We start from the raw sequence: 26,939 nt of genomic DNA on the forward strand, positions 1-26,939 counted from the left end.
ATAAGAGCACTCTCCCTCAAACTTGTTCTATAGTGTGCTAATATCAAGTAGCTTCCTTAGTTACTGAAATGCGGGCAATTTGAAGGACTTGGTAAACATGCTAGCTACTTGGTTATCACTTTTACAATGGATGAGATCAATTGTTTCATTCTTTATTAGATCTCTTAAAAAATGTTATTTCACATCAGTGTGCTTGATTCTTCTATGTAAGACTGGATTCTTTGACAGTTTTATGGCTTAACTATTATCATAATAAATTGCAATAGGATCATGATTCTTGAATTTAAGCTCTTCAAGAATTTTTTTCAATCAAATAGCTTGACATGCACATGAAGTTGCTACAACAAATTAAGCTTTTGTGGTTGATAAATAAACAATTGATTGCTTCTTCGAAGTCCATGGAATAGCTGTTGAATCTAAGAAGAAAGCATATCTTAAAGCTCTCTTTCTATCATCTTGATCTCTTGCATAATCACCATCACAAAAAGCCACCAAATCTGATTGTTCTCTTTTCTTATAGTAGAGATCAAGTTCACGTGTTCGTTGCAAATATCGTAAAATCCTCTTGGCAGCTAAAAGATGTATTTCTGTATGATTCTCCATGTATCTGGTTATGAGAATAAAATAAGATATAAATAATATCCGACCTTGTCGCTGTTAAATACATTAAGCTTCCAACAATTGCTTGTAAAGTGTGTTATCAATCTTTTTTCTTCACAATAATTGTTTAGCTTCAAACCACACTCTATGGGAATACTTGCATAATTGCATTTCTCCATCTTAAATATGCATAAAAAAAATTGAACATATTTCTTTTGGGAATTAAAAATCCCATAAGAAGATTGAATTACTTCAACACTAATAAATAATGCATCTTGCCAAGATCCGATATATCAAACTTAACCATCATGGACTCCTTAAAATTTTCAAACATAACACTATAATTACTCATGAATATAAGATCATCAACATATAACTAAACAATGAGAATTTTTCCTTCATATTCAAAATTTGTACAAAGTGTATACTCATATAGACATTTTTGAAAACTCACCTTAAAAAAATAAGCCCCACGCTCGTGGGACTTGCTTTAGCTCATACAAAGCTTTCTTCAGTTTATATATGTTATGCTCATTTCCAAGCTTAACTCCATGGAAGAACGTCGATTTCACATCCAATTAGAAGATAGATCATGAATATTGCGCTGCTAAGGGAATTATCAATCTGGTTTTATCATACCTTGCAACTGAAGCAAACATTTCTTTATAGTCAAGTCCAAATTCTTGTTTGTAACCTTTTGCTACCAATTGTACCTTGAATTTATCGAATTTTCCCGTTTCTTTCAATTTACTCTTATAAATCCACTTCACACTGATAGTTTTTTGACCTTTTGGAAGCTCAGTCAATTTCCAAGTTTTATTTTTCTCAATGGATGCAATTTCAACATCTATTGCCTTTCGCTATTTTGATTATTTGACAGCATCTTCGAAAGCTACTAGATCACAATATGAAAATAAAGCAAAATAAAAAAAAAAAGATCTTCAATTTAGTCAATACCAGTTATCTCATAATCTGTTATCCATGTCGGTCTTCTTCTAACTCGTTTAGATCTTTGTTCATTTTCTATCTCAATTACTGAAATGTGTTGATTGATTGTTGATTGTTGCTTTTTGTTTGTTCTACGCAGATTGTGCATTTTCCAAAGGATGATGCATTTCTTCTCAATTTTCTCTATCAAAATCAGCTTGAAATTTCAGTATAATAGTATTTTCATCATCAAAAAGCTACTGAACATCATGAATATTTTTTGGCATTGCAATAGCTGACTCTGCTTATTCTCGTGTTAATATTTATTTTGTTCAACTTTGAACACAAATCTTTTTCTGTGCATATATTTTACCTTACTGAATTGTATCTCAACTGAGTTGAAATAAAGTGATTGTATTTTGTTAGCCCAAACCAATCATGCCGAAAATTTTACTAGGTGTTCATTCACTCCCTCTAATTCCTGGATGGTTGTTTTTGCTTTCTATGCATATTGGTGGGGATGACTATATCTGGCCACGAGCGGTGTTGAGAGCTGCGTGAAATGAAAGAATGAAGCACATATTTATAATCAAATTTCGAAGTATGAAACCGCGTAAGAAAAATGCGTTTTTCCTTTTGAAATTTCGTTTGTCAATAATCTGCCAACCTTGTGCAAATTTCAAAGCATGCCTTAATGCATTTATTGTTTGTCTGCCAACTTTCTCTGACATGACTTTGCCGACACTAAAGCCTTTTGTTAAAACGTGTTTTACCATATAGCAACTTTGGTCCAAAAGTTAGATAGTATAAATAGACTAGTTAGGAGCTTTGTACTGTAATTTTCAAAACACTCGCATAATAAAATTTGGTTTCGTTCGTGGAAGTTGAGAGCACCATTTCTCAATATGGTATCAGAGCCACTAACTGCCGAGTTCTGAGATCTTCAGCTCGAGCTTCGTTCTCTTGATTTTACCAATCAATCGAAGTGGATCGATTATTCTTTCTCTTTTTTTTCGAGATTCTACTCCCAAAATTTTTTTTGTAAATGGCCTCTACTTCTGCTTCACCATGGGGATCGAACAACAATCCAATTGATACATATGATCCTCTGTATGTGAATCCATCTGATACTCCTGGTCTTAATCTGATCAATGAGCAGCTTATCGGCACTGATAATTATGGAATCTAGAGCCGAGCAATGGTTATTGCTTTGCGCGCCAAAAACAAATTAGCCTTCATTGATGGTAGCTACTCTCGACCTGCACCTGGAGCCAATACTATTTTACAGTGGGAGCGGTGCAATGCTATCGTATTGTCTTGGTTAATGAACACTGTATCGAAGGAAATATTTGGGGGCATTGTGTACTCCATTGATGCAGCCACTGTTTGGGAGGATCTACGAGAACGTTTTGCAAGGTGAATGGTTCCAGAATTTTTACATTACATCGGGAGATCGGACAATTGGTGCAAGGTAACAGCTCTATCTCTGTTTACTATTCGAAGCTTAGGCAGTTGTGGGATGAATTCGTGTCCTTAGTTGTCTTGCCAACATGCTCTTGTGAAGCGGCAAAGAAATATGTGGAATATATCCAACAACACAAACTGCTCCAGTTTCTAATGGGATTAAATGATAGCTATGTACACATTCGTAGTCAAGTTTTGATGATGAGTCCCCTTCCCGCTGTCGCTCAAGCATTTGTTATTGGTTCTCAAGAAGAATCACTCAGAAGTATATTAAGTCACATGCCATCTCAATCGGTAATTCCTTCTTCTGGTTTCTTCTCTACACAAGATAGGAGGCATGGCACTTTTCGATGTGAATATTGCAATATGTTGGGACATAATAAAGAGAATTGTTTTAAATTGGTTGGATATCCTCCTGGCCATAAACTGTATAAAGGGCCAACTAGAGGGCTAAATCAAAAAACCAATAAGGATTGGAATGACAAAGGAAAACCAATGGTGAGAGCAAATATTTCATTGACTCCACAAGCTATAGTTGATCAAATTGGCACACCTTCTAGCACTGGAACTGGAAATTTCTTCACTCCAGCTCAATATGCAGCTATACTTAAGATGCTTGAGAAGGAAAAACCAGCGGATGATTCAGGTGTAGCTTCGGCTAACATGGCAGGTAACAGCTCCTCTTTTGGCTCTAAGTGGGTAATTGATACAGGGGCCAACGATCACATGGTTGGTCATCACACCATGTTGCGTAATTCTTTGTCGTATGCTGATGCCACGGGGTCCATTCAACTGCCAAATGGTCATACCACCAAAATCACTCATGTAGGACCAGTTGACATAAACAATACCATCACCCTCGACCATGTCCTCTTTGTTCATGATTTCAAGCATAATCTTTTATCTGTTTCCAAATTTACAAAACAACATCACTGCTATGTCACCTTTTATCCCAGTTTTTGTGTGTTTCAGGACCTCGCAAATAGGAAAATAATGGGGATTGGTAAAGATGGGAATGTCTTATATCATCTATACGACTATACAACTCAAGCTTTCACTCCAAGGATATAGAGCGTCATTTCAGTTCTTTAAATAATTCTGTACATTTGTATCCTTCTTTGTTTTCAGCTATAAATAATCATGTTTGTCATGAAAATAATGAAACTCTTTGGCACCAAAGACTTGGCCACATTTCTATATCTCGAATGAAAATGCTTTGCTTCAAAGCGATCATTTGAATCCAGCGATATCTTCCAGTTACTTCACTTGGATGTATGGAGGCCATATAACACACCCACGTACAATGGAGAGCGTTATTTTCTCACCATAGTGGACGATTTTTCATGAGCCACTTGGGTCTATATCCTACACTAAAGCTTGATGTGCTCCCTACTTTCAAAGTTTTTTTGCTTCTCATTCAAAATCAATTCTCTGCCAGTGTCAAATTCATTCGGACTGACAATGCCACTAAATTTTTCCAGGCTGAATGCACTACCCTTCTCAATTCGTTAGGCATTATTCGCCAATCCTCTTGTCCTTACACTCCGCAGCAAAATGGCCTTGTGGAACGAAAGCACGGGCATAATCTAGAAGTGGCTCATGCTTTAAAACTTCAGGCTTCACTCCCACACATATATTGGGGTGATTGTGTTCTCACAACAGTGTATCTTATTAACTGTATCCCTACTCCCCTTCTTGCAAACCATTCTCCTTATGAGGCAATATTTCATCGCACACCTTCCAATTCTCATTTGCGGGTGCTAGGTTGTTTGTGCTATGCCTCGGTGTTGCGTCGTGGGGACAAGTTTTCTCCTTGAGCAACTGCATGCGTTTTCCTTGGCTATTTATCTACTCAAAAAGGTTATCGAGTTCAAGATATTGCCACTCATAAATTTGTTTCTCGAGATGTTAAGTTTCATGAGTCAATTTTTCCATTTTCTCATACCTCTCCTCCTTCATATATTTTTCTTTCTTTGCAAGCCTTGTCTCCTGAGGACATTTCTCTTCCTTCCTCTTCTATTCCTGCACACATTACATCCCCAGATGCTTCCCTACCACCACATATTCGAAGGACATCCAGAGAATCTCGTCCTCCCATTTGGACTCACGACTTTGTGTGTTCCTCCTCACACCACATGCATTTCTCTCCCCATTCCATCACAAATTCTGTTAATTACTCAAATATATCTTCCTCCCATAGAGTTTTTCTGTCACACATTTCTTCCATCAAGGAACCACATACCTACAAAGAGGCAGTACTTGATTCCAGTTGGCAAGAGGCTATGGCCCAAGAATTAGCGGCATGGGATTCTAACCACACATGGAATCTTGTTCCGCTGCCTCATGGTAAGCATCCTATTGGCAACAAATGGGTTTATAAGGTTAAATATCATGCTGATGGACGTGTTGACCATTTCAAAGCCCGCCTTTTGCAAAGGGCTATACCCAACTCCATGGAATTGTTTACCATGACATATTTTCAACGGTGACTAAGATTACTATTATCTGTTGCTTGCTTAGTGTTGCTGCCATTTATAATTGGCCTCTTTATCAAATGGACGTTACAAATGCTTTTCTCCAAGGGGATCTCGACGAGGAAATTTACATGTCCTTGCCTTAGGGTCTTCGAAGTCTAAGGGGGGATTCTACTAGCCTTCGAAGTGAGAGGGAGATAGTGTGCCGGGTAACAAAATCCTTATATGGTCTCAAGCAAGTTTCGAAACAATGGAACATGAAGTTTGCTCAACATATGAGGCATGCTGGTTTTAATCAATCATCACATGATCATTCCCTATTTGTGAAAGAGGAACATGACTTCATAACCATTTTATTGGTCTATGTTGATGATATATTTATAACTGGGAATCATGAGCCTTCAATATCGAGTCTAAAAGAGTATTTGCATTCGAAAATAAAGATAAAAGACTTGGGAAATCAATTCTTTATGTCAATTCAACATATTAATGAACACTATTTTTATAAGTTCATAATAAAATTTTATTAAAATGAACAATTTATGAAATACAATAATCATAATGGTTCAAGAAAAAAACAACAATTCATCTATTTTTACACATAAATATTGGCAATATAATAAATTCAAGATTGACCAATCATACCTTTAAATAGAAGAAATTTTTTTGAGAGAGAGAAGAACCCTAGAGATGGCTTGAGATAGAAGAGAGATATCATCTTTTTCAAAATAGAAAGTCCATCAAAATCTTTGGTATAGGTGGAAGAATATTTTATATTTTCTGCAATTGTACATAAAGCTTCAAGGTTTGTACATGAATAATAAAATAAAAATCCTTGAAAATCCATGGATTTTTTGGATACCTCTTGACTTTTGTAGAGTTTTAAAAAGTCAAGTTTGAATACCACATGACTTTTTAAAACTTTACCAAAATCCATGTTGAATACCACTAAACATATATTAAAGTATTTTCTGGAAATTGAAGTTGCTCGGTCAAAGGATGGAATCTGTTTGAATCAAAGGAAATATGCCTTGGAACTCATCTCAGAAGCAGGGCTTGCTGGTGCTAAGGTTTTTAACACGCCTATGGAGCAAAATCTGAAGCTAACTACAAAAGAATATGATGACAACATTGGACAAAAGATTTCACTTGATCCATTGCTCGACGATTCTGGTTCTTACCGTAGATTGATGGGAGGTTGATATGTCTTACAGTCACACGTCCAGATATATGTTTTACCGTACAGTTGCTGAGTCAATTCATGCATAACCCTAAAACATCTAAAATGGAAGCGGCTGTAAGAGTTTTGAGGTACTTGAAAGGTGCACCAGGACAGGGAATCCTACTTTCTTCCTAGAGTTCACTCTCCTTGACAGTATTTTGTGCTTTTGATTGGGGCACTTGTCCTATGAGTAGAAGATCAGCGACTGGTTATTGTATCAAGTTGGGTGAATCTCTGATATCTTGGAAAACCAAGAAACAGTCCATGGTTTCAAGATCCTCGGCAGAGGCCGAGTACAGGGCAATGGCAAACACAACTTGTGAAGTGGTTTGGATTGTTGAGATTTTGAGAAACATGGGAATGAAATTGAAGTTCCGGTAAAGCTATATTGTGACAACGTGGCAGCGTTACATATTGCGGCTAACCCATTGTATCACGAAAGAACAAAGCATATAGAAATCGATTGCCATCTAGTTCGAGAAAAGATTCGGGACAAGCTAATCGAGACATCATATATACCTACAGATCAACAACCAGCGGACTTGTTTACAAAAGCATTGAGCAAGAGCCAACATCAATATCTATCATGCAAGCTTGGAATACTTGATCTATTCCATGCTTGAGGGGGGTGTTAAAACGTGTTTTACCATATAGCAACTTTAGTCCAAAAGTTAGATAGTATAAATAGACTAGTTAGGAGCTTTGTACTCAAATTTTCAAATCATTTTTCACATAATAAAATTTGGTTTCGTTCGTGGAAGTTGAGAGCTCCATTTCTCAATACCTTTGTTTGCAAATACCATGATTTGGGCACATGATGTTTCCCTAGCTCGTGTATAAGAGTTTATATTCAGTATGATCGTGATTGCTCCTATGGCCATTTTGTCGTGGTTGCCTGGGACTCAAGCTATGCAAAACAGGATCGTGTTCAATGCAGACTTCAGTCGTGGTATGCATATAGCTATATGCTCCTGACAAGGAAACTAACTGTGGTTAAATTTGGTTAATGAATAATATCCACTGTAATATCAAGTGTACCAAATAAGGTTCTTAATTTGTGTTGCCACCCTTCACTTTTCTTCTTCTTGAGTAAGTACGGCTTAAATATGAAGAATTTACAACACACTCAACTTTGAGGACTTCAATAAAAAAAAAATGGATAAGCATACGAGTAAACAACCATATATGAACGAAATGCATGTATTGCTCTTTATGTCAATGGCTTGAAGAACTTGTTAAAGGGGAATCAATTAAGCAGGAAGTGTCTCACATCCCTGATGCATAGTAGTTGGTTCCACGAGCGGATTCACATTTTAGAGGAATGAATAGCAACCGATCGAGTGTCTTCTCTGGGCAAAACCGGATATCGCGACCGATACTAGCAAGGGAGGAGATTACACAAACAAAGCTTGGTATCCATGTAACGTTTACCAACAGCGCATTTATTGTCATCCTTTGTTCATTTCACAAGAACCGGAAGCATAGAAATAGTATCGCATCGGCCGACACAACAAATTTTTTTTTAATGAAATGAATCCATTAAAATAGGTAAAAAAATTGTCATTCATAATACAACTACGCTAGAAATTCCCAGGCTGACAGAACAATGTTGGACCGTCCCCACTTAGCACACTTGCTGTAGCTTGGTTGAGGCCACTGCGCCACTGCTGCCGAGGTAGAGTTGGTCACCCTGGCTGCATTAGTTTATGTTCAGTCGACTTATTTTACACATTAATTGTTCATTGATTCCTTATTAGCTTGCCTAATTTTGTGGTTTATTGTTCGTGTGGCCAAACTCGACTAATGTTTAAAAATAATACTCAACAGTTGCTAATTTTTTTTATTTTAAGAATAAGAATATTGCTTGCCTGAATCTTTTGATTCTAGAAGACACGTTGAATCAAGATTTTATGATATGCACCAACAATATTTTTCATGTTATATAATTTGAATTTTTTGAAAACTTAAATGAGATTGCACTACGATCAGGCCATTGAAATTTATGAATACCATTTCAGAGATCATATAATACATAGGAGTCAAAAAGCCTCCTAGATTTCTCCGAAGTTATCTTACAAGGAGTGGGCCGACAATTATTATTTAATGAGAAAAAGTTCTTGTTTCTCCCTGAAACTAACGGATCACGTTATCCAAGCACAACAATCGACAAAGCTGCATCGACTGATGGTTATTTTCTTACAACAATCCATGAGTCGGCCAAATTATAACATACCTGCATATAGCCATACAGCAGTCTTAAATATCTCGTGTTCCATAGTCTATGCAAGAAGTTTTCAGAGTTAATAGCGCCGCCCGCCTGCTGTGGAGAGGAGAACACGCATCGGCCTTTTCCCCTTCTTCCCTGACTCATTCGCCTTTTTCGAAGTATCCGGGCTTTCCACAGGCTTTGTTCTGGAGGTCACGTTGGCAAATGACAAACCTACAAGAGAAAGACCAGCCATCACTAAAACCAAAATAACTTCAAAAACTAATACTACAACACCATGTATCAACAATTAAGCAAAGTTCATGGCATGCCGAGTATCAAATAATTTTTAGCTGGCCGGCTTTGCTAGTATTAGGTCCAGTCAGACGTGAAAAATATCCCGCTCAGTTAAAACTGATCCAGATTGCATCAACCTGGTAAATTTTTTATAATTATATTTTATTAATTTTTTCAAGGGAAAATAAAAACTAAAATAGAAAAAGAGATGTGACAACTTGAAATTTTTTATGAAAAAAATCCTAGACGATAAAAAAAAATGCTAGACGACAAATTGTACTTTCTAAGTATACAAATTTAAAGGAAGTATACAGAGAACACAAATTTTCAATTCATTTTAGGCTAGCTGGGTCGGCAGAATTTAATTGGATCGGATTTCACCAGTTTGGATCTGAGTTATGAGGAAACAAGATTAATACCAGGCCATCAAATCATTACCAGTTGTACCGGTAGACGGATTGATCTTTGCATGAGAAGAAGGCGGGATTTCCTCTGCCTTCAGAGCTGGTGAATCATGTGCAGCAGCAAAACCAAGCCTTGTCACGCCTAAAAATGAAGGCCTCTCCCCAAAAGTTGGTGGGCTTGAGGACACCGCAGTGTGACTTCCCAAAGCTATAGCAGGCAAGCAAAAACAAGTGTATTTTAGATGAAACGCGGATTCCATACCGTTTTACACGAAGGCAAAAGGTAAGCGTCCTACTACAAGAGTCGGTAATACTAAAGAATACAACTCAAGAGAAAACATCATATTTCGACATTGTATAACTACTATAGAATAACAGCAACATGCAACACTATTTTTAAAGAACAAAAAGATCATATTCGATGAACAATAAATCATGATCAAGGAGTTTAATATTCAACACAGGTTTTTTTGTTTAAAAAATAATAACAACACTGGCAATTACTATAGAATGTCAAAAAGACTTGGTAATATTGCTAAAACAAAGAGTCAAGGCAATTGATAGATTCATATTCACTCATCAACTAGTAACAACAGAAAAATCTGAACACTGTCTAAAAGACTGAAACTGAATCTAAAAGCAACATACAAGATCTCGGAAACAAAATTTAAGATATACATCATACATTGGCAATGTAACGATCCAGCAAGATCACACTCACCTTCAAAGTCATCCAAGGAAAAACTAGGTGAAGCATCGTACGAATAACATGGCATGGGCAAAAACTGAGAACCAGCAGTTTCAGCCTCAATTTTGTCCTTGATTTCCTTGATAAAGAACAGTAAAGTCACATACAAGAATGCACAATACAATTGTTTAAACAAACTTCTGAAAGCAAACTCAGTATGTAAATCATGGGCCATGAACACGTTCCTAATCAGGTCGTAGTTTTATTCAACTACTTGATGGCTCAAGACCCCCTAAAACCAAGAAAGAAAAATCACAGTGGGATATGCTCACCAACATAATACTAGATACAAGATGATGCAGCTGTGTGAAACAGCAGAAAGCTCAAAATCCAACAAATTATTTCCCAGATGTGAATTATAGAATGTGATACCTTCCGAGCAATTCGTTTCCTCTGCTTTTCTCTATTCTTGATTTCATCCATAAATGGAAAAAGGGATTCAGGAGGCAGTATCTCACTCAGATCAATTTCACAAAGCTGTGAAAATATACCAAAAAAAGGCAGAATGATGCAACAAATCAAAACTTGACTGAAAATAAGTTGCTCAGAAAGGAAAGGTCGTAAGAAATAGAAAAAACGATTAAAGAAAATTTAGCGAGAAACAAGCTCTTCTCCTTGAGAATCAGGAGACAATAAAAATGCATTCTTGCCAAATACCTGAAATGTCGTTGTCAAGGAGAAATGGCTTAAGAAGCGATAGCGCCTTCTCATGACATCTGATTGTGTGATGGTCTCCATTTGTAAAATTTTCCCAGTGATTCTGAAAGAGTTATTGCCAAAATCATTATATGAGATATCGAAATCATATTCTTCATTACGGTCGTAGAACTCCAAGTTAACATCAAGACAATTAGATAAAGCTTTCAATTTCAGAAGTCCATCACCAAACTGAAGCGAGAAGAATATGAATGTCTCCAAAAAGATAACCATACCAATTTCTCTAGTTGGTAATGTATACAATGGTGAATGGTCAATAGTTAGAATGACAGCCACGCGAAGACTAATCTCGGTCATTAAAATACAACACAAAAACTTAAAGACAAAGTAATCACATCTAGCATCCGTGAATTATTGCAATGATAGAAACTAACACCACATTTTGGAAACACGATTAAGCCCTTGATCAGAGACCTTAAGCTAGACATAATTCTTCTGTCACGTGCTTATTCTGGCAGGAGTTTTTATTTTCTATGCCACTGAACCAAAAATTTAACTTGGGCAGATGCATTCCATATTAATGGTCACCGAATGGACAAGTACCTGTTTGGAAGCTTTTCATAGCTACCATAATGGTGTAGAAGACACTTCATGTTGAATGGATGAAGGATAAGGTGCTGACCATCATCAACCTAGAAATTTCAAAAAAGGCAGAAAGAAGAACATTAAAATGATATATCGGCATTCCTCCAGAACAAATAATTTTTCAGGATGACCAACAGATTAGAGATTGTGAGGCCTTCCCCATTTTAATTTTAGCTATCTATGCTGATAGATAACAGGTAGATTTCCCCAACAAGATAAAGAGTTTTTTGCAGAAATTTTCCATTCCATTCCAAAAACCATCAGAAGAATTTGATCAAATGACCTGGTAGAAATAATAAGAATCCTCGTCTATATTTCCCTTGAAGCCATTAGCGCACGTCTGAGAATTATTGTCATTACGTGAAGATGATGATCTGTTATGACCTTCAAATGACTCATAAACATCTGCTACTTGAGTTAAACAGTGCTCAGCGACCATAATTTCTTGAATTGCATGTCTAGATGACCTAGACTCATCACCAGTAGCAGAGACTGTTTCCCAGTCAAACTCACATGCACCATTACTAGGATAAGCATCTGAAGTTGGTGGAGGTTCACACAAAGTTGAATTAGTCTTATTGGAACTAGAAACATGATGTGCATTCCAGTACTTCTTTCTCTGTTCCAACTGCTTTATTGCAGCGCAAACATATGGAAGTTTCTCAATGTCATCAACTAGGCCAGAATCAGCTCTGGCTATCCACCTATCCAGATCTGACATCGACTCTCTAACAGACTGTTCCACATCAGAAGTCAAGGTAAACTTCGAGAAGGAATCTACCATATCCTTGTCAAAATTAACACTTACATTCTTGAAAGAAGTAGTATATGAATCCTTTCGACGGGTTAAGAGCACGAAATTTACTTTAGCATCGATGTTGTATTGCTTGACATTTGAAATGTGTATGGTGTACAAATCTTTCGAACTAATCATTGTGAAGCACAAAGGGCACCTTTTCAAGCATTCACCAATATGATCATCTTCACCCATGCACAAATATTGCAAAATGCAAGGGAAACAAAAAATATGACCACATGAGGTTATCTGTGGACACAAGGGATCATCCAAACATATGGGACACTGTACCGGAAGGAAAGTGCGGTACTTCAAGCAAATGATATCCTCCCAGTGCAACATTTTGTCAGGGTCCATTGACTTAGTTGCATATTTCCCAGAATCTAGAACCACAAACTTGTAATTTGCTTGAAAAAACAAATCCTTATTATAAGGTTTCCTCCTGTGTTGCCTTCGTGTAGGAGGGCACTTGGGCTGTGGACGAGAAGAAGTGATAGGATCATAATGAAAATTCAACAAATGATTACCACTGACCATATGCGATTTTCTACCAGATGAATGCCCAGTGCTACCCGGGGAACTAGTAGATGCAGCACCCTGATGATCTTTTGAGGTAACAGACTTTTCAGATGGTTTATCATGATGCTCTGACAATCTAACCCCTGCCCAAGAACCAGTCTTGGGTTGAAACGCTTTTCCAACGTTCCCGTGAACTGGACTTTTCGCATTGATATGTCTCTCCCTTCCTTTCACCTGAATGATAGAGAAACCAAAGAGCATGTATTCTCATTAAAAGAGAGAGAGAGAGAGAGAGAGAGAGAGAGAGAGAGAGAGAAACAAGCCTAATTTATTCATAAACAAGAAAATTTCTATTTTTACAAACAAACCGGCCATCGCATTACCTCTTTGGAAGAATCAGCTGAACAGCCTGAAGCAGGAACATCTTCTCCTGAAGAAAATGGGAGAACTTTATGGACTTCCGAAGGCGATAAACAAACCAAGAAGGTACAGAGAAAAACTCACTAAAAAAGACTTGATATGCTCCAAAGGAGCCAGGCTCAAAGTTTATTTTGAACAAGATCGTTTTAGCTTGATATGTTACCGTATTAAACCAAGGTTGAACACACTTATGTCTGGCTAATACGTAAATCTCAGCACTTTAACCAGAATGCTAAAATATTGAAAAAAAGACATTAAGTACACGAAAAAGCTCAATCTATGTTCTCTAAGAAAACGAAGTGATCTTCTATTTGATTCCAACAAAACTTTGAAAAATTCGAACTTTACAGTCGTAAATAAAACAAATAGTTGATGGGACCACTTCAATTAAAATGGAGCAGCCAAAATTCTTAAGGTCCGTCTCGTATCGAACAACAAAAATCAAAGTCAATCTGGTTTTCAATAATGCACAAACATTAAAAAAAGGGGGGTTTCGTTTCCCGGCACCGACACAAGTGAGTATTGATTGATTCGAGTAGACAAACCTGAGCGATGGCGCGGCGGCGGAGGGGAATCTGGCAGAGAAGAGGGAGGAGAGACGATTCCATGATTGGATTCTGGAAGAAACGATTGCGAAGAGGAAGCCGAGGAGGGGGTTGAAGCTTGAATTTGGCAGGGCAAGATGGACATCAAATCAATGAAGGTTTCGATGAATCTTGGTTTTCGGCCTCTCCCGTATCTTCCTTCCGACGATGATCCTCGATATGTTTTCTTTAATTATATTATATTATATATATATATTAGATACATACGTGAAATCATTATTCGTCGGCTCGTGCCACGGAGGAGATTTAACATCTTATCTTATCTTTATTTTTCAATTTATAATCTAATCTTTTTTCTAAAAAATTTGAAGTTAAAAAATATGGATATTCAATTTAGAATTTTATAAATTATATAAAAATTTAATGATATTCAAAATAATTTTTTGTAAAATTTTAAAAAATCATTTGATATTCAACTTTAATGTTAATAACTCCATAAAAATTTGAAAGTATTCAAGATTTCAAAAACATTTAGAGGTTCTAAAAATTTAATTAAAATACAAACATTAAAGTATGAATGGCAATTATAAAATGTCAAATGTTTTGTTGTCTCCAACCTAAATATTTGGTTGGACTTCTAAAACTTAATAATCTCTCCACTAGACCTGGTCACGAGTGATGGTCCAGGTCAAACAAACCCAGGGTTTAGGGTCGGGAAAATCTTGATTCTCAATCGTACCCTTATGACAGTTACAGTCTGGGTTCTGAATCCGGCGATTTGGGTCGGTTCCAGGTCCAAGTTTGGTTCCCTTATATTTTTTTAAAAAAAAAATTATTAATTGCTACATTTAAAGAAAAACAAAAAAAAATGGAATTCGTAAGCCTAATGAATGGAAACTAAGCAAGAAAATTGAGAAAAACTCAAAACGATGGCACCGGGACTCCAAGTTAGAACCCGAACTCAAAACTCGCAAAGAAGCTGCTCGAAAATTTTCAGGCAACATGGGCCTGGGTTTGAGTAAATGGCTGCTCTAGTGTGAGGGGCGCTGCTAGGAAAATCCAGAGTGTCGCCCCGACGTATGGTACACTTCCTGGATTTCAAAGGTAGTGAAGGGTGTGTTGGAGGGCCCCAACACCCAGCTCACTGTTTCATGATTTTGTATTCTTATTTTTAAATTCAAGGTATTACATACAATAAAAAAAAAAAAGTTATTTAAAAAAATTGCACTTATATAGTTATAACTATATAAGTTGCATATGTATTCTTTTTAGATGTTGAGAAATTAAAGTTTTCGTAGTTCGCTTCTTTTTATATATTACATTTAGGAGTGGCGGCTCAAACACTCACATTTTCTCCTTTCATTGTTCCGAATATTCCGTCAGCTTCGTCTTAGTCTTTTTCATCACTTTTAACATCTTATGCTCAGGTAACGGCTTTTGACCAATCATTGAGCAAACATTGCGCTTCCAAATTTTCATGTATTAAGCTAAAATGTTTCTCATCTAATGTATTTTCTTTGATACTGAAAGTTTGCACCACTGCAACCGTTGAAATAGGACAATCTATAATTTCTTTTGTTATTATAGACAAAATTGAAAATACATGTGTTTTTTGCGACCTACATCGCAATATGTCAAAGATGTCATTGTTTGCATCACTAAAACCAAAAGAAATGGTAAAATAATTCTCAAGTTCCTGACTAGAACTTGAGGATCCTCGTGGATGTTTCATTCGTTCTCTTAATAAAATGTGTTTTAGTAAGTTTAAAAGTGTTTTTACTAGTGGATTGTGGTTCACGTGGAACAATTTGTCCATTATATTTATTGTCATATTCATTATAAATATCATATAAATGAATTCTAATAATAAACAAAATTAATAAGTTAGATGGAACTGTTTTCGTAATAAGGTCTAAAGAATCATAATATAATGTTAGCATTTCTTTAAACCATCTAATATAAATACAAGATCTAAAACAAAAGCATATAAAAATATCAGGAATTTATAAAAAAAATAGTTATCTCATTTTGTTTTCATGATATAAATACATTTGACCAAAGCATCATCACTTGATTTAATATGTCACTAAAAATGCACGCAATGTTGCAACAATATGTTAAAACTAAATGAGAAACGGAGAATAAAAATTCGATAATTGATCAATATCATCATTAAACACTTTTAAAATTTCACAAATAGTAGTGTATAGATCCACCGATTTTCAGACAAATAAATAGCACAAGCTTGAATATGATAATAAATCTTGACATTCAAAAAAGATAATAACAATTTATATGTTGAATTTCAACGTGTTAGAACGTCCAGTGCAAACTGTTTAGGCCTCACACCATTGATTTTTGCAAAATGCGTCTCATTGTTTCATAACTTGAGGATATGTCGATAGATAATGATTGTGTTCCTAATTGATTTAATACGTGATTTTGAATTTTTTAGTTCATATTGAAATTGAACGCACAAATTTAAAATATTACATGTGCACCTAATATGAAAATATTTACCACATAGTAATAGTTTACATATTTTAATAAGCTCACTAACTCTAGAAGTATTTGAGCATTATCAAAATAAACTGAAAAAAGTTGTGAAGTTAAACTATATTATTCTAAGTTCAGAAACATTTTTTGTCGTATGTGATTTAAAATATCTATATGCAAACTATTTTTTTTTTTTAAATGTTCCAAAAATTTTCAATCCAATGACATGCAATACTCATATATAAACAAATTTTCCGATGATTATTCCAATATCCGAACACGAATAAATTTATTATCTAAACTAGAAAATTATTTAGTTAATTTTTTTTTTCAACAACTAATTTTTTAAGTGTGTCTTTTAGTGTATTTCGTGTGATACATTTAATAGAAGGATTTGCAATTATTGAAAGTTAATTTTCAATAATTTCTCACAAAATCTAAAAGAAAGTTGTTCAATTGCACAATATCTAGCAATTCTTCTCCAAATTTAGATTGAAAATATTTAAATATTTGATCATCGTTACCCATTTGAGACGAAAATGCCGGCATTTGAGTTTGAGATCAATCAATATCAATTTTCTCCATGTGACTTTTATCGATGTGCTGCATTAAAGTTTCATAGTCACCACTTTGTTGAAATTCTTAAGTTTTTGAAAAATATTTGCATTTGTCTTGCAAATCACCGAAGGGAAGCGTCAAATTTTCGAAATATTTGGTGAAGTTATGATATGTGTGGCTAGGCACTGCTCAAGTTTTAGATATTGTCGCATTGCTCATACTTTCTTGACTTGGATGATAATATGTTTGTCGGGCCGCCTCATGTTCTTGTTGCTCTTCATCGGGAAAAAAATCATAGTCGTCAACATTGAAAGAAGGAAAATTGCGATCCTCAAACTCTGGCATGATGATATTTCCCTTCCTTTACCACTACTATTTGAACAAGTCATTTGTATAAAATTAAAAATGAAGTACTTAGAAAAATAAATGAACGATTAAATAATCAATAATCAATATTTTGATAATAGAAAAATAAAGCTTGAATTGAGAAATAGAGATTGAGAATTTAAAGAGAATTGTGTGAAAAAAAATGAAATGGGTGGAGGTATTTATAGGGTTGAAGTCAAATCTTTTTCCTAAAAAATATCATTGGTCGACCCGATGAGTTGACTGTTGCACAACGATCAAATCATCATGGCCGTTGATCATCAATGATTACATCATCGTGGTCGTCCATTTTTAAAAAATAATTATTATTATTAAATATTGTCAACTCTGATGGGTCGACAAAGTTTAGAGCCCAAAACTATAACTGGGCCATCTTTGTAGTTTCAGGTCAAATCCTTTGACCATGATTCAGTCCAATAACCACCAAGTCTAACTCTCACTCTCTCTCCATCCTGCTCTCTCCCTCCCATTCAAATCATATTTCAATTTTTTTCTCATATCCTTCTTCTTATTATCTTTCAATCACATTTTTACATGTAACTTAGTCGATTTTTTTTTTCTCTTTAAAATTTATCTTTGTTGGGCTGATTCTGATAAAAATATTTTTAAAATTGTTAATTCAATAATTTCTTACAATTTTAAATCAAATCCAAATTTTTTAAAATTCATACATTTATCATTAAAAAATTTATATATTTTAACTTTTTTGAATTTTGGCCATTCGAATTTTTGAATTGATTTTGTGATTTTAATCTATAATATATAAGATTAATTTTAATATTCAATAATAATAATAAATTATCCAAGAAACTACAATGTCATATAATTTTTAAATAATTTAACTATGGCACAACAAAAATAATAAAAATAAAATTGTTATAATTTATTTAAAAAACAAATGAAAACATTATTTTAAGCTATAATTTATATAAGAATTTATCAAATGATTTTTTAATAATATATTAAATGTTAGGATCAGTGGAAGTGCTTGAGAGGTGTGAATAAACACTTTACAATTTTTTTAAAATTCGAATGACAAAACTCTTCTACATCTCTCATTCTTTTATTTTCATAAGGATTCTACTAAAAATACTTTGATATTTTCAAATATTGTGACTACTTATTTCAGCCGTACTTACTATTCACCTTACTGAAAATCTTAATACTCAACATCAATACAACTTAAACAAATTTGCACAGAAACATTCTTTCTGCCAGTTACAAATACTCACACCTTAAACAATAAAGATTTGATACAAGGTCATAAGTTTGGGACAAGATGTTAGAATCTAGAGACTGATTAGAAAAAGATTGAATAAACTAACTAAATTCTCAAAATAATTTGGTTGGGCGGAAAAACTGAAATTGTAATTTTATCAATTAGACTTCAGTAAACCATAAGAAGTTGTATATTATACGAAAATAGGCTCGCTGAATTGGTTGAACAATATAATTAGTTAGGCTTGAGAATAGTTAGACTATCAAAACTATATTAAATGCATAAAACAATTGTTTATGGAGGTAAGGAGAATTAAATACTTATACTACTTACATTCTTTTTTCACATAAGATTCCACTATAAGATTTTGGTGATTACGAATAATTTGTAGCAACTTGCTTCAGCAAAGCTTATTCTGGCCTACAGTGACTCCTACTTAACTCAACACTTGATCAATCTGAGACTCTTACTATCGATTTCAGGTATTTCAGAACAAAATACACTTAATTCAAATGATTATCTATGATGGAATACGAACAATTAAGCGTGTGCTTAAAAGAGCTCTTGTTTGTTGGAATCTGAAAGCTTTTAATCACAAAATGTACAAGATAGATAGAGCTTGATTGTGGATTGTAGAGTTGGAATGTCTGCGCGACTTATTTATTTATAGGTTTCCACCCAACAGTCAAATTTTGAATCTAATATTCCATATACAATAGCCGTTTTGCCATGTCATCGTCATTTTTGAAAAATCATTTGATAGTACATGAAAGTATTGACATTTTTAATGGTTCAAAAAAGTTGTTGAAATACAAAAGATTTTATCTGATATGTAAATTGAGCTCTGATTCTTCAAGACATTTTTCTGGATAATCTTCATAGAATTGTCCACTACGAGCTTGACTGATTCAGTTAGCTGAATAGTCAGCATTCCTTGTGAAACAACGATCTTCGAGCTTGATGTTCACTTTGGCTTGGGAAGCCATTTACTCATTTTGGTAATTATGAAATTAAATATTTTTATATTCTCTAAAATAGTTACTCTAAGTGGCTCAAACTTAATAATATAAAATAATATAGATTCATATAACTCACTTTTACTCTTTATAAATAATTTTATATTTATATTATTTTTCTTTCAGTTTAAATAAATTAATTAAATATTATAAAAATTATGTTGTATATATAATTATTTTGCTCATGCAGTTTCATTAATAAATTAATAACAGATGTAAATGAACGATATTTATTATTTTATATATACAAATTATTATGCTCTCACAAATAAAAAAATAATTAATAATAGATGTAAACGAAAATATAAATGATAATTTTATATGTTTTAAAAAATTACGATGACTCCGTCGAAGTCAAACAAATAATCAAACTTCACACAGTATAAGCTCGTAAAATTTATACACAAAATTTATTCATAAATCCCAACTTTTTCATTCAGGCGATCGATCGATTCTGTTGTGTTGTGTGTAATTTGGATTGTTTGATCGATCGAGGGAGTCAGAGGAGGAGATGTCGAGTACGTATAAAGGGGACTTCAGCAACAGGATAGATTACGTGTTCAAAATCGTGTTGATAGGCGATTCTGCGGTGGGGAAGTCTCAGATGCTTGCGCGATTTGCGAGGAATGAGTTCAATTTGGATTCTAAGGCCACAATTGGTGTCGAATTCCAGACGCGAACTCTTACGATCGATCATAAGAGCGTGAAAGCCCAGATTTGGGATACGGCCGGCCAAGAAAGGTACTGATGTATCTTGTCGCGCCTTCATTTTTTGTGCTTTCCGTCTTCTAAAATATGTTTTCGTTTTTGGGAAGCTGTGATCTTCTGTTGCTATGCCCTTTAGCTTGTGTTTTCCTTTAAACCATAATTTGGTTATGGAGCGTGAGTTATTGTGAGTTTATTGGTGGAATTGATTTGGTTTGAGTTGGTGCAATTCTATGTCTTTCATTTGGATTGATAATCATTTTTCGTCCTCAAATAACTGATCAGTTACATACATAGATTTACATGGAGCTGCCGGCAACATGGAAGTGACCATTTAAGTTCTTAAGTTTGTAGCAGTATAGTGTATGTACTTTCATGAGTACCTGACATCCCAAGATTTGTGAGATTTGGTTACAAGTTCCTTGGGTGGGTTTCCATCTAATTCATATTAGTTTTTTTCTTCTTCAGTGTAAACTTTTATTATTAATACTGATAAATTCTTTGTTTGTATTACATGTAACCATATATTTAATAGGACCGTGAATCTTTCAAAACAAAGTATAAATCCTAAAGATAGGGAGCGATTGATATGACGTGTGATGCTGGTTTTTGTTCAATGTTTTTTAGCTAGCGGGGGGATGAGGGATCTATTATTTGTAAAAAATTAGTGGGCCAAGTATGTCAGTTACTCAGTTATATGTTTGAAAATGCGAAGAAGCCAAGTGTTAGGATGCTGGAAAAGATTTGGAATAAAACTAATTCCACTTGAATGCATTTGCCTTATTTAGTAAAATTTAAGGATTAGTAGGAAATTTTTTCCTGACAAAATGAATAGAATTCGAATACTGAATATGTCAGCATTATTCTTTACTCCACAGTGTTATCAAGATTGATTGAAAGATTTCCACCCCTATGCTACATATTCTTCGCGGTCATTTTTATTCTTTTGTGCTTTAGCTTTTCTTACTCATTCGGAGTTTTCCATGCAGTAATTCCTTGACACAGTGTGCTATGAACTAGAAGGAACCGAAGCATTAGAAGTAGTACTGGAAACTGTTCTGCTTAAATTTGAATGGATCTTTCATCAAATTATCCAATTCTATAAGATAAATAATATGAATCCAACAATGCATTTCCATCCTATTTCTGAAGTATTCTAGACTCTTAGAAACTTTAGGCCGTCTGAATTCCTTGAACTTCCATTGCCTTTTGGTCTTAGCCTACGAACATGCCTTTCGGTCTCAACTTACGAAAATCGCTACCATCTTCCTGTTATGTTGTAATTTATTTCGCAAGATAAGACTCGAGTAATGATTTTCTGTTTAGCTGAATTTTGTGTTAGAATTGCCCAAGTGGCTGCTGACATCCATTTCCTTGCAAGTAACTATAAACTCGCTAATTCAAGCAATATGTTGCTTTAGAGGTTCTTTTCTCTTCTTGATTGGGCATGTAGGTTCTCTATGTTTTACCACAGGGGGTGTGAGATGCAGGCTTCAACTATCTTCTCTGTGATAAACTTATAATGAATGCTCTGGTTCTCTCTCCTCAGGGGAGTGAGGCTGAAGAATCTATATATTCTTAAATATTAAGGGAACCAATAATGCAATGATTGTACTCGATATTCCTCTCTGTTTCACTATTATTTCATTTCATCCTATAAAGTTATTTTCTTTCTTTTGCTATATAAAATGCGCCAATTTTATTTAGGATATATTAAGACCATAACTGTATCTTGGAACTGGACCCCTGAAATTGAAATGTTTCTTTTATATGCTACATACTATATAGTTTACGTCGAAGTTTGTAATTCCTCATATTGGTGTAATTTTTGCCTTATGTAGCTACCAACTAGATTTATGTGAGTTTGATGCTATAAAAGAAATGATTCCGGTTTGACAGTGGAAGACCATATAGAGCTTTGATGTCCTTGCTCACTCTTCTATTTATGATTTTTCTTTTCTATTTTACTACAATTTTCTTTTGCAATTATCCTCCCTCCATTTTGGAGAGTGAAGACTATTGGTTGTTTCTCTCATACGCTAATTCTTCCACTCATGTCCGAAAAATGGATGACTTTAGGTATCGAGCCGTGACAAGTGCATATTACAGAGGAGCGGTGGGGGCAATGCTGGTTTACTGACATCACCAAGCGTCAAACATTTGATCATGTGGCTAGGTGGCTCGAGGAATTGCGTGGTCATGCCGACAAGAACATAGTCATTATGCTAGTAGGCAACAAAACCGACCTAGAATCTCTTAGAGCTGTCCCGACTGAAGATGCTAAAGATTTTGCTGAGAAAGAGAGCCTTTTCTTTATGGAAACATCTGCCCTTGAAGCAACCAATGTTGAGCCAGCTTTCCTTACGGTATTGACTGAGATTTATCGAGTTGTGAGCAAGAAAGCACTAATCGCAAATGAATCGGAATCTGCAGGAAATTCCGCGCTTCTCAAGGGAACCAATATCGTCGTGCCTGGACAGGAACCTATACCAACTAGAAACAAGTACACTTGTTGTGGAACATCATAAGATCAAGACTTCGACTTTGCCATGCTTTTCTACTACCATCTGTAGTATCACCTCATGCACGTGCCGCAACCTCAGGTTCGAGCTTTAAGCTTGTCAGAATCTGACGTATGATATTCTTCAAATGAAACCATTTTGTTGTCTTTGGTGTGCTACTTTTCTCCATGACCTATTTACTTTATCTGCTGACCTACAATACACATTGTATCTTTTTACCCAAGATTCGCTCTGAAATGCCTTTCGAACTTTACTTACCTTGTACTTCTTGTTACAGACAACAAAATCCTATTTTTGTAACGATGAATGGAATGATTGCTTTTGTATTTTTCATAAAATATTCTGTTCAGTATGTATGTATGGTTGTAGGAGTCCGCTCGCATAATCTTTTAGTCGTTGCTGTGAATTTTAGTTTGAACTGTTATGTTAATTGGCGCTGATCGACATGTGGGACATTTTCGACGTAAACCAATCACTCATTGTCATGGTTAAGTTTGTAATCCGAACAAAAAAATTTATTTGATTTAAATCAATGATTATATTGATTACTTTCCAGCACTGATTCTATTTTAAACTGGATAGAAAATGAATCGATAACAATTTGTAACATATCGAAAAAGCAAACATGAATTTTTCCAATATCGGATCAAGTTGATTCTTCGCACCATCGAATCAAAATTGGAATAATCAAGAATCAGAAATAAATCATGCCCCAACAATTTAGTTGTGGTTCCAACGTTATTGCTTCCAAATCAGGGAAAAAAAAAAACATGACTTGAATTTTTGTTCACGCATGGCAATCATTTATATTACGTGCGTACGATATGGATCATGGAATATTGATTAATCTATTTTTTTTTCCAACGAGATCCTACTCCATTGGTTAACAGTTGAGATACCAAAAAAAAAAAAAAAAAAATCTAACAGAATGCAATCAAATAATCAACCCCCTTGCAAGTAAAAGTACTGGTAGCATCATCGTAAGGGTAGCTGTAAGCACTTGGGCAAGCTTTCTTGAAAATCTTGGAATGACACGTCGGCTTGCAAAACCTGTGGACTGTTGAATTTCCCTCTGCAGCAGTACCGGTCTCTGTTGAACGCGATGCATGCACTCTTACAAACCACCATGCTAGCCGTCCTTGTGTTGAATGAGGCTTGAAACGAAAATTGAAAAATGGGCTCTCTTGTTGAACTAATAAATATAAAATTCAATATGCAAATAACAAATATACTAATAAATACATAAATATATCAAAACCAATATATTACATCAATAACAACTCAATAAATATTTAAAATAACTATATAAATGCTACTCGTCTAGTTTTCTAGAGGCGAAAATATTTATCAAATCTGTGTTATCCAATTGTCAGACCATTTCTTTCTCAATCGACAACATAATTGGCTCATTTAGTCTATCTTGCGATATTGTTAATCGAAGATAATTCTTGTAGAAACTACATTTGTAGTCTATATGATTGTAGAAACTACAAAATCAAAGAATTCTTTGAGTCAAATAACAAACCATAAAATGAAAGGACAAAGAAATCCTAAAAAACAATGAATTTCATCTTTCAACGGTCCATACATTCAAGCTCTATTCACAATTTATTTTATTCTTCAGACTATCCACTTATTAATTATGCTAGTCGCGCATTAAATTTATATAAAACTCATAATTCAATTATAAGTCATTAAAGAATTTAAATAATGTGATGTGTGCTGCAGTTATATATTTAATTAATATGATCTCTAAATACATTACAGTGCCCATATCGCAAGTAAATTTCATTTTCAGTGAGTATCTTTTGATAGATTAATCTAAAAATATAAATATAAATGTATTTATAAAGAAGTTTTGAAATAGAAATAAAGTATAGTTCATGAAGAAAATTACTTACCTTCAAGCTTAATAGTAGTAGAAAACTGTAAACTTTATTTGTTGAATAAGAACAAAATTAGGGTTGATATTTGGAGTGAGTTAAAGAACAAATAATTTATACCATATATATATTTATGTATATAAAAGCCCCTTATTGTGCTAGGCTCTGAGGCAGCCGTTTGGTTGGCCTCATAAAAGGTACGGCTCTGCCACCGTACTGCCAGTTCTTTGGGACAAACTCTGTTCAAAATCGGATATGCATTTTGACGGAAGAGCAGTTATCAGACCCGCGAACGGGAATGACCAAAATGGGGATGTTGAATCTGTCAACAAAAACGACATCATAGAATGAGGCTGGTGGAATTCCACCCTCACCGTTGCATTCAAGGACGTTGCCATAGTCTTGGCACGTACAATGGCCTTGCTTCCCCACGACATCAAAGATGCAGCCGGTTCGGCCCCAGAAGCGGTCAGACCATCCCGGTAGTGCGTCGATTCTGGCTATTTTTTTCGGTAGAAGCTTCAGGCCGCCGTTGCCTAACAAGGCCTTGTCGGCGTTGTGTTGGATCCCAGTGTCAGAGCAGGTGCCCAACTAGCAAACTTTTGACTTGGACTTTATTGATTCTTATATAAGAAAAATATTTATTTTAATAATATTTTACGCTTTTGTATAATTATGTCATTTACTTTATCTATATACACATGCAAGCTTGTAAAGTCATTGGATATACTCTAGTACCATGAAGTCCACAAGTCACGTAAATCATGAAATTCATTAGATGTGTACTGTAACTCTGAACTCTTTCTTAGTCGATTCAACCACCTAAAATAATGGACAAAATTTAATCGAGCTCGAGACTAGCATCTATGATGTTAACCCCACGTTTCATTGGTATGAGCGTGGAGATATCCAATAATACAAAAGGGTGATCATATGATGATTATGCTGAACAACCTTCCATCGGACTTTCCAAGTGGTTAACACTTATCGATTGAATAAATCCACAGTTATGATTGTACTCAATTAATCTTTTGACCCGAGACAACATGGAGTCTTTTCATACTTGCATTGCACTTTCATTCATTTATTGACTCCATGAGACTCATCAAGCGGATATGTTAGGTATAGTTTTGAAATACATAGGTGTCGATGCATTGTAGTTAGGGATTCACCGCTCACCCACGAATGTGCATATTCTATGTGATTCGATGATTTAATAGTTCAATAAATCTATGACTATAGTAAGACACGTACTTTAGAAATATGTATTTCCCAAGTTGCACATAAGGTGCCACTATGATTACTAAAAAATATATCACATCATTATTGAATTCATTTGCAACTCTCGATATACCAATGATTGTAAACTCGATCGGGATATATGAGTTGAAGGGACTGTACTATATGCTAACCATAACCTATTAGTTCTTATATGCACTATCATTGATATCTAAGAATAATGGGAAGTTGCTATTAGAAAATATTACCATGATTCAATGGGTGAAATGAGAACCGAGTTCTGACGTTCTTGTGATCAAAGGGTTGATGCACAAATGAGACAAATAAAGGTAAATCCATATATGAAAAAAATGTTATCTTGAATTACATGAGTTCTGAACTCATGGATATGTTGGTTCCACGTACGGTAATTTGAGATAATAAATATGAAAATAAAAAATAAATTGGACAACGAGATTTACGTGGAAAACTCCTAAAAATTATTAGGGTAAAAACCACAGCAAGATGAAAAGAATTCCACTATAATATTTTATGGTGTACAACCCACTCACTGTGTTCCCAAACAGAACACACTCTCTCTTAATACAGAAGAACAAAACATCTCACAAATCTTATAGAACTAAGCACTCAAATACTATAAGATAAGAAAAAACTCAAGGAAGATATGATATGAAATGAGGGGAAGGAGCTCTAAATAGAGCTCCTTGTCCGTGTGAAGACACATATAAAACGCGTCTTCTATCTGAAAATTCTTCATCAACTTTGCCAACATTGTTAAAATGTCAACAAAGCCCGCCTAATGCATTTAATGCATTTATGTCATTCTTTGTCGATAGGATAGTTATATTCATGAACCATTGAGGACCACACAAGTATTAGATTACGTATTCCCGTTGAGATAGTCATATCAAACATATAACTTATAAAAGAGTTTATAAATAGGTTCTATATTTAGAAGTCGTGGAAGTTAACTTCACTACTAATTTTGTG

The 26,939-nt window shown here is 34.7% G+C and overlaps 2 protein-coding genes across 3 annotated transcripts; one reads left to right on the forward strand and one right to left on the reverse strand.

Annotated features, from left to right (window-relative positions):
- Positions 1–8,661: 8,661 nt before the first annotated feature.
- Positions 8,662–14,169, reverse strand: LOC140808812 (uncharacterized). Of its 2 annotated transcripts, none has more exons than XM_073166097.1 (9): positions 13,925–14,169; positions 13,343–13,389; positions 11,928–13,193; positions 11,603–11,691; positions 11,000–11,102; positions 10,715–10,819; positions 10,316–10,421; positions 9,638–9,802; positions 8,662–9,127 (listed from the first exon to the last, which is right to left on the reverse strand). In XM_073166097.1, exons 1-9 carry the CDS (start codon positions 14,067–14,069, stop codon positions 8,988–8,990), a joined length of 2,166 nt encoding a protein of 721 aa, XP_073022198.1. In that variant the 5' UTR covers positions 14,070–14,169; the 3' UTR covers positions 8,662–8,987. The 2 variants fall into 2 exon arrangements, with proteins under 2 accessions (XP_073022198.1, XP_073022197.1); XM_073166096.1 differs by having other exon boundaries at positions 9,629–9,802.
- Positions 14,170–19,963: 5,794 nt separating this feature from the next.
- On the forward strand, positions 19,964–23,183 carry LOC140809220 (ras-related protein RGP1-like). The gene is given in 3 exon segments (XM_073166750.1): positions 19,964–20,341; positions 22,385–22,442; positions 22,444–23,183. Coding segments are annotated over 3 exon segments (678 nt in total). The 5' UTR covers positions 19,964–20,111; the 3' UTR covers positions 22,834–23,183.
- The last annotated feature ends 3,756 nt before the right edge of the window (positions 23,184–26,939 follow it).

The sequence above is a fragment of the Primulina eburnea genome, chromosome 13 (genome assembly GCF_022965805.1).
Source record: "Primulina eburnea isolate SZY01 chromosome 13, ASM2296580v1, whole genome shotgun sequence".
Taxonomy (NCBI): Eukaryota; Viridiplantae; Streptophyta; class Magnoliopsida; order Lamiales; family Gesneriaceae; genus Primulina; species Primulina eburnea.

Bases quoted from the DNA above. Each gene is read 5' to 3' on its own strand.
- LOC140808812 (XM_073166096.1), bottom strand. From the start codon at position 14,069: ATGTCCATCTTGCCCTGCCAAATTCAAGCTTCAACCCCCTCCTCGGCT. The intron at 10,422-10,714 runs GTATCACATTCT...TTCTTTATCAAG, and splicing joins GGAAACGAATTGCTCGGAAG to GAAATCAAGGACAAAATTGA. The intron at 9,128-9,628 runs GTAATGATTTGA...TTTCTCTTGTAG, and splicing joins TCCGTCTACCGGTACAACTG to GTTTGTCATTTGCCAACGTG.